Source organism: Poecilia latipinna, unplaced genomic scaffold (genome assembly GCF_001443285.1).
Source record: "Poecilia latipinna isolate Pla-1442-1.1 unplaced genomic scaffold, P_latipinna-1.0 Scaffold21, whole genome shotgun sequence".
In the NCBI taxonomy this organism is placed as follows: Eukaryota; Metazoa; Chordata; class Actinopteri; order Cyprinodontiformes; family Poeciliidae; genus Poecilia; species Poecilia latipinna.
Window position 1 is genome coordinate 339,215 of NW_015112637.1, and position 9,166 is coordinate 348,380.

At 39.2% G+C, this 9,166-nt stretch overlaps 1 protein-coding gene across 7 annotated transcripts in view; it reads left to right on the forward strand.

Annotated features, from left to right (window-relative positions):
• Positions 1-9,166, forward strand: part of triob (trio Rho guanine nucleotide exchange factor b) — a 112,179-nt gene that overhangs the window by 22,419 nt on the left and 80,594 nt on the right. The window contains exon 1 of one of the 7 annotated variants that reach the window (XM_015035617.1): positions 1,781-1,909. The exons of 5 other annotated variants lie outside the window; for them this stretch is intronic. In XM_015035617.1, the coding sequence (XP_014891103.1) occupies positions 1,816-1,909 (94 nt within the window). In that variant the 5' untranslated portion in view covers positions 1,781-1,815. Of the gene's footprint in view, positions 1-1,780; positions 1,910-2,610; positions 2,693-9,166 lie in introns of those variants that run through there. One more of the 7 variants, XM_015035632.1, reaches the window with a different exon arrangement.

Here is a 9,166-nt window from a genome sequence, read left to right on the forward strand (position 1 = left end):
GTAGGTGAGTCTTAAATTTAAATATAATTAAAACATTTCACACTTTTTCTTTTCAATTTTCTAGGGCCCTGACAGCCCACCACTGGGTGTAAGTCTTACCTGTAACATAATAACTAAAGCTCAAAGGTTTTGTGTTTTACCTGAGATGCACTGAGGCTTCCCTACGTACCACATTATGATTCCTTTCTTAGCTTTGTGATCTGCAGTGTCAGTATGACTTTTCCTTGCATCATCAGGCATGCTTAGGTATTTTCTTGATATTAAGAATGCAGATGTTCAGCATTTTTATCTGCCTAAAAATTTTATTTACTGCTCTCAAACCGTCGACCATACTCTCCTGAAATCCAAATCGGATTTAGGGACACTTCTGTTTAATGAATAACACCCAGCCAAAACCGTTTTGTCACATCCATGTTCAATTTCTTTCTTTTTCCCCCTTCCTTTTCTGTCCTCTTTCTCTCCTGAGCAGCTTAGTAACACAGTGGATCACAGAGGCATTCACCCGTCTATTAGTTTCCCTAGCTTCGAAAGTGTCATTCGGTGTTTTCTGGTTTATTGGTTTGGTTTCGTTGCACAGCAGGACAGTAAGGGGCTTTGGTCCAAAGCGGGTTGCTGATTGGTCGTTCCCACAGCCGTACAAAGCATCCTCGGCTCTGCTTCATTGATGAGTTGATGCAGTTCAGCTGGCTCCACAGTGAGTTTATATTGCACACTGCGATGGGGAGACAGATGCCCATGGTTGCTCAGCACTGAAAAAGGCCTTTATGCCTCAGTCAGAGTCTCCCATTCAGCTTTTCTGCTGCAGAAACCATTACATGGTTTACACTGTGTTTGAGGTAACAGCAAGCACCATTGTTTGACTGGAAAGAAGTCCATTGTCCTGTTGGTAATGTTCATGAAGTTTGACTTTTTTTATGCTATAAAGGTATGAAGTAGAGTAGGACGTTGTTCATCTCAATGTTTTTGTGTGTGGATGATCTTAGACTTTACGTGAATCCATTCTTCTTTTCTGATGTTGCATTCCTTCTGTGCTGAGAGGTCAAAACTCTTGAATTTGGACATCTGGCTTGAAAACTTGGAGGTTCCTAACTAGTCTAGACTTTATAATTTATTGTGGCTACTATGCTTATAAAAGGGAGTAGTTGGTACATTTATACAGTTTATTTGCACTTCTGACAGTTCATATAAAAGTAAATCCTTCGCAATTATAGTACTGTGCAGTTATCTTGTTGGTTTGGTGTTTAAATACGTAAAATTACAAAATACGATGTTATTGGTTTGTATTGGACAACAATTAGCAAGCAATTAGCAAATCTAACGAATGTTTCTAAATGCAGCGTGAAAAACAATTAAGTTGAGGATGATGTCATTCCTGGCTTTACATATGTATTTAAACTACATATCTGGAAGGTCATTGTAGTCACGTATATTTACAGCTCGAATGGTGTGACCTATTTTACGCTCGCTCATGCGTTGCTGCTTACCCTGTCTCACTTTCTAAGAGGTGACAATCCTTCCCAGTTATTTTTTTCCAACAGGATCAGCCATGACATTCATGACCTGGCCTTTTATAATACACGTACAAACTGTGTGATCTCACAGTCACATGAGGCTGCAGGCTGTCAGCTTCGATGCCCTGCGATAGTACAAGAAGACCACAGTTGAAATGCAGTGCGTCTGATTTGCCTTTAGTAATTCCGAAAATGCTAAAACCTTGGGAAAAGTAAAGCATTTCTTGTGCACCTTTGGAACTAGTTGGAGTTCAACTTTTGGAGCATCTTTTGGCTGTTTGGATTGCGATTGATAACACAAAACATGGCTGCTCTGACCTTGTTGTTCCGTTTGCACTACATGGGATTTCTTAGGGAAAGGAAGGGAAGGCTGGCCTTGCAGTCTGCAAGCAAAACTGGTAGGTAATGCATCCTTTAGAAAGAAATAGTTGATAGTTAGCTGTCGATGTTTCACTATGTGCTAGCTTGTTTCTGGTTTATGTTCATCTTGTATATTTAATTGTATACTGTATTTAACTTCTTCTAAAACCACCTCCAAAAAACAATCAGTAAATACAATCAAATCTAGGACTTAATCGTTGGATGTCTATGGCCTTGAAATGCCATGAAGCACACTTGAAAATGCTAAGAAATTCATAACTGAGTCCAGTGAAAGATTCTTAATACAAGAGAGATTACAAGCAGTCATTATCAAAGCTTGTTCACAGACTAATACATTAGCCGCAAATGTTTTGCAAGCTTAGATTTTTTTCCCCTCTCCTGTCAGTAAATAGCCAAGCACACTTGGAGGGGAGAACGGTTTAAATTCAGTGCAGTGCCTGATACTTAATCTTGTTTTGGGGAGGGGTTAGTGACATCAGGGGGACAAGGCAAAGAAAAGCCAGTAGGAGATGGCAAAAAGGAGCTGGCAGGCCCTTTAGCCTTCTGTAGCTCAGTGGGTGGTAGGGCGTTGACCAGTCTATGTCTCAGCCACTGTTCATTTGCCTGTGTGCTGCAAAGCGAAATGTATAGTGGGGAAGCTAGAAAAAGGAGTGCAAAACCGCCTGTAAACATCTGTAGGATGTTGGTTAGACTGTTGCTGATTGGGCCAGTTTATGGAGGGTTTTAGTTTACAATGGCACTGCTGGACAACCACAGCTGGCAGTATGCCCAGGCAGGGAAAACCCTGATCAGACTATCAGGTAGGATGTTTTTTTTTTTTTCTCATGTTTTTTTAGGGTTGGTTTTTTTAAATAATATTTAATAATAATAAGATTTTAATAATAACTTTTGCAAGTTCCATTTATTGCTTTGCACATGCAGCTGATCCAGTTTCTTCGAATCATGAAAACTGTTGGAGGGAAGAGGAGGGAAGAAGAAGGAATCAAATTAATCATTAATTACTTACACTGAGAACTTTGAATATACTAAATTATTTCATGGGTTAAATGCACTTTTTTTTAATTTGTGGGCAGACCTTTGCACAACTTATGTTGAATTTAATCACTGTGGTGATTTTTGGAAATAACTTCAAACTGATGTTTATTACGAAGTAGCTCTCCTCTGTGCACATGTCACTAAGAGCAATTCGTGGCTTTTGCTTTTATGTGGTTAATATAATTAATACTCTTCTATGTGAGCTGTGTAGTTGAATTTTTTGAGAAACCAAAATACGAAACACAATTTTTAGATCTCAGTATGAGGTGATATATTGCAGTTTTTGTAACAGCATTGTCTCAGAAGCATTTCAGAAGAATGTGATGATCATGTGATGCAGCAAAATGTTATGTTTTTAGAACAGTTTTCAATCTTTTCCATCAAAGTTGTTGGGTGGACCCAAAACCAATATTATTAACATAGCATGCCAGTCTTACTATCAAAATGCTGTACTCTTTCCCATTTTGTATTGGTGCAGCTTCTGTTATTTTATGCAGTAGATATTATGCTGTTTTGATGCAGTAGTCTGTTTCTACATGTTACATGTTAGCAAGGCTTTTGCAGTCCATCATGTCTTTACCAAATGTGAAGGGAGGAATATAAAAAGCAACTTGTTTCCATAATACTTTGTACGGCTTGCAGAGCTACAGCCTGCTAGCCAGTACATCACTGCCAGGTGCTGCTGAGGCAGGGTAAACAGGACAGCTGGCTTCAGTCTTAAGCACAGGTGCGACCTAGAAGTGCCTGTGAAGAAAGACAAATTAGGCAGGTAGTGCATGCAACATCAGAACGGGTTCACCTTCCACAAACAGAGATTTGTAGTCCGTCCAAGGTTATGTAATTATAGCAATCGCTAAAATCCTTTTGCTCTTCCAAAACCAACTTGTAAAAACAAATGTAGTGGTGTGAAGAGATGTTCCGCTTTCCAACAGTTTTGGCAAAAAAACAAAAAAAAGGGGGCTCCGATTCCTGATGTGTCTTCTGATATGTTTGGAATTAATAATTCCCATGGCTATCAAAGTTTTTTTTTCAACAAAGTATGAGTCAAAGACTGGTTTAATTTTTCCAGGGTTTTATTCGCTTTCATAGCTTCGCCAACATTTTATTGATCACAATAGGGAGCATCTGATCTGATTTCCTGAAGGCTGTCAACATTTCCAGTATGTTGTCTGCCAAGCTGAGGTTGAAAACTTTGTTGTAACACATTAAGAGTTTGAGAGTTTTCTGTTTTCTGGTAAACCAGGGTTTACAGTGTCTTTTCCAAACTGTGGAAAAGCCAGTTTTTGTAATATTGTGTATTGAAAGCAGATTTACACTTTGTCAATGGAAAACATAAGTATTTTTCTTATGTCAGCGGACAAAGTTATTATTATTATTATTATTATTATTATTAGTAGTAGTAGTAGTTGTAGTTCGACATCATTCTTGATTTAGTGTTGATTGCAATGCAAAACTAACTAGACCAACTAAGCAAACAAAATACGTGATTGGGCTCCCATTCCTCCCATTCACATCCCATACTTGTCTGTTTATTATGTAATTTAAATTGTAGAGGCATTTTTTTTTTTCCCCGAGTTCTGAAAGCCGAGACTACTGGGACTAAGATTTGCCAGCATTAGTTTTTGTTGAGTACAAAAAAGTGCTGGCAGCTGCTATGGTGGGTTACCAGTAGTGAGGTCGAGGGGAACTTTAAGAATTTTTACAGCCAAACTATTCAGCTCAGCGAAAAGGGAATAGAGATGAGATGACTAATGAAAACAAAGAAATTTGTAAGCTGCACTTTGAGTTTATTGTTCTCAATGAAACCGTCAGAGGAACAGGTGTACCTTCAAGTGGCGTACACAAAATCTTGAGATGCACTTTACACATAAACTGACTACATATGAAACAAAATTACATGGCTCGTCTTCTGACACACAGCGGATTTCTAACAAGACTACATCCAGGTTTTGTGCACCGTGTGTCACTGCGCTATTGTAAGAGCACAGATGTGACCACAGTGGTTCATTATAGACTTTAGAAACTCTGGCCGTGCCCTTCTCTGGTTTCACAGAGAGCTCAGTGAACCCATCATCACATGCGCATTCACTGGCTCGCACAAGGCCCCCTGATAGTGAACATTGTTTATGCCCAACTGCATTGCTTTTACAGTGTGCGGCCACACAGTTCAGAAGTGACCCGCAGACCCGCTCTGCCCTTCTTTTGAAGGATGAGTGTCTCATGGAGAAAGCTGTTAATCTGTGGGATTTATATAGATTGAGAAATGCATTGTCCGCATCACCATCCCCAGGGATTGGTTATTATGTTGTCTGATATGAGTTATTAATGCATTCCACATCTTGGTCAAGGATCATATGTAGGCCATTTGTCTTTTGGTTAGCATAGTTTGCTCCAATAGGTTGGCGAAGTTAATAAATAGAATTGATTTTTTTTTTTTTTTGTAGGAAAGGTGCTTCATATTCAGCGGTGAGAGCGAATTTGATGTGAAGTCTTCACTTTTTATGGTCATTTTAAGCACACCTAATTACACTTAAATACAAAATTGATGAGTCAAACACAGCATTGTTTTATCTGGAGGCACCACTCTGCACACCGAGCATTTAAGCCCAGCGTGAGAGCTGCACCACAAAAAGGATGGTTTTTGTTTCCACCGTTTTCATTCGTTATAACTTATTCATTGCCTTTTCTCCTTCTTTTTTTTTTTTTTTTTTTTTTTTTTTTCTCCCCACTCTCCTTTTTTTTGGGCTCTGCTCAGGGGTTAAGTTCAGGTCGAGGGAGTTGCGGTAAGAGCAAAGTGTTATTTTTGCTGTAAGCCACACTGTAACAGCAACAATATGAGAAACATGATGAAAGTTGAGCTCACCACAGTCCCCCGGCCCCATGCCAGCCCTGGACGAAGGTCACAGAGACGGGCAGGAGTGGACGAGCGGGCGCTAGACGTGCCTCTGCTGTGGGAGCAGGAAGCAGACACGGCCGACACATGTGTGTCTTTATGTGTGAGAAGGGAGAAAGGGAGAGGAAAGCAACGATGTGAAAAGGAATACAGCTTGATAGATGGAAACTTGGAAATTGGATTGAGGAGAAAATTAGATCTCATGGTTGTTTAAACAATTATGCTCGACTGGTGGAGGAAAGCTTTTTTTTTTTTTTTTCTTCTCGTTTTTCTCTTTGTTTTTTTGTCACCCATCACTCCAAACTTTGGAGTCAAAGTTTGGAGTGCCAAATCAAATATCTCTATAAGGTACCAAGATTAAGAGAACACCACTTGAAATATACTGAAATAACCTACTAAATACGGCACATAAGCAATCCTTTGTGATCTTCAAGTAGCAAACAATGACACTGTGGTAGTGACTGTGGGTTGACGTATTGTTTTGCTCCACAGTTATCCTGTTTCTCATGTTCACACTGATATATTTGTGAAAGCAGTCAAGCCAACTGCACTGTAGCCCTTCAGCACCGTTGTGTTGCAAGTTGAATAACGTCTGCTCTGCAACAACACAGACACGGTCAGCTTGTAATTTGTCTGAGTTGAAAGTTACAGTGTTGTGTGCCAAAGGATTGGAATCGTGAGGCATGCTGGGATGCACAGCTGCATGTAGCACATGTGAATCAAGGTAGAGCATTTCAACTCCACGGACGGCAGTCACAGATAAACATTTGTAGCTCCTACGTTTTGGTGTCACTATTTAATTACAAGATTGCCATGGGCCTGAGAAAGAATTTGAAGTTATATACTACCTCAACACAAATCAGTGATGGATTGAGCGGTGGAAGGAAATGATTTGTTGCTTTCAAAGTCTAAACCTTGATAACTTTGGTATGCATTTTATTTTGAGCTTCTGAGTGAATACCTTGTTGAACTACTTTAAATGTTTGCCTGCACTGAATTTCTTGAGAGCAATTTAATGACGTGTTTTGCCATTTTCTTTTGTGTTGTATTTGTTGCTGCCTCTTGGCCAGGACTTCCTTGAAAAAAGATGAAAATATGCATTTTACAGATTTGTAGGCAATTTTTTTTCCCTGCCTTGTGTTTGATATAATCAGATAAAACCTCTATAAATTAATTTGGAGTTTGCCAGATAATGTGAGAAAACCAGGATTCTTAAGCTTGCAATGTTGATTTATCCCTGTGGCCCTGATGCTTCAAAGCTGGACTGAAGAGGGCAGAGGAAAATGACTTTGCAGTAAAAACTCCCTGAATCAATGTGTCTGGGGCATAACTTAACTCATAAAGTTATAAAGACCACAATGGCCAAGAAACAATGCATGATGACCACTATGTCTTGCTTTCTCTGGTTTCCGCACTTCTAGTACAAGCACAATATACACACCACTCCCGCTGCAAAAATATATATCCTCTCACAGGCTTTTGAATCAAGCTTGGCAGAAACACTGCATTTTCTTTCTGCTGTGCAAAATATAGATATTGCTCCTGTGTTTTCAAACAAGGCGTCTTGTACCCTTCCACTCTGTGACATAGATATTGTCATTTCAGGGGCAGGGCTGCCGTTAACCTCTGTTTGACCAAAATTAGGCAAATTGAAAACTAAGAATTAACTAATCTTGACTGTACATCTAGTTTTCTAGTACTTGCAAGTATAAATATTTACTTAGGTATGCTTCATGCCAAGTTTATTTATTTTTTTTTCATTTCTCCAATCTGAATGTCTTCATCTACCTAAATAGGTGTTGTAAATGCAATGTTCTATATGAGTGTGTCACACTTGCAAAATATTTTTAGGGTACATTTACAGTAAGGTTAAATAAATTAAAATATTTCAAACAATAACTTACTTCAGAAACTCAATAAAGCACGCTATATAGTTTAGTAATATACACACTAATGTTTTCAAACTTTCTCTTCCCTGCTAATGAAAATTTGACATTTAAGGTTAGAATATCACATCAGACACAGAAAAACGAAAATATTTTAATACATTAATGTGGCCTTGATAAAAAAAAAGTATGCCTGCCTTGTTGTTTTAAAAGGGTACTTTTAATCAGAAAAAAATGTCTTAAATGTGCAAAAACTTAAAATGCACATGTAAATATATTTGTTTGCATCTACGCTTCTCTCTGCATTCATGAATATCTAAAAAGCCCATGAGTCTACAAACCCTACTTCCTGACTTACTTTACATTTAGTTGCAGTAAAATCTTTTGTCCTGCAGAAATGGATGTTCACCCATCACCCTAATCAAAAATCAATACTTTTGAGTAGGTTTTTGCTATTATTTATTTAGGATGGTATGGTGATACCGAGCGCAACTTAAATACTTTCTAAAAAAAAAAAAAAATGGGTGCATAAGCTTGAGTTCATTGCAGATTAAATTAAATCAGCTTCAATTGTCTTAAGAACAGCAAAGTAATTACCAAAACCACAAGTGTGTCATAAATTGGGAAATTCTGGAACATTGGGATCACTGTTCACACTCAAGCCTGTTTAGCAGCAACATAAACCAACTTAGGGAAAAACAGCTTTAGAGAGAAGTTTCATGATAAAATGGGACAAAAAATTGTTTGGCCATACTGACAAAAACTGTGGAGTTACGTAGAAGCTTCAAAATGGAAGAAACCTGTATCACATGTGAAGTGGTGTTGGTAGTATCATGCTAAAGCTCTGCGTTGCTGTTGGTGGTAATGCTGAATTGCACACCGTCTGCAGGGCAAGGAAAAGAAAAGCCGAACCTCCGAATTCCTCAGCTCCACCTCAGATCAACAGATGGGGTAACACTTTGTTTGACGGGTTGAGCATAAGACTGACATGACACTGTCATAAACATGACATAACTTCTGTGATGAACATTAAGGACTCTTCATGAATAATTATGACTGTTGTCATGAAGTTGCATTAAAACTTGTTTTAAAAGTCCATCAAAATGGTCAACTTTGCATTATAAGTTTGATTATGTACCGAATGACACTTCATAACAGCAGTCTTAACCCTTTGAAGACGAGGTCTAAATGGCCATCCCGGCACGCAGTCTCTCTTCTCAGTGCGTCAGCGCTCGCTATGAAGCCATGTAGCGATAGCTAGCAAAACTACTACTAACCCTGCACATACCACGAACTCTAACAACACGCTTATAGTCTAAAAAACCCATCGAAACACTCTTAGTAAAATCCACAGCATGGCTGTGCCCTAGTCTCTTGCCATATCCAAGTCCTCCCCCCCCCCCCCCCCCCCCCCCCCCCCCCCCTCCCCCTCCCCCCCCCCCCCCCCCTCCCCCCCCCAC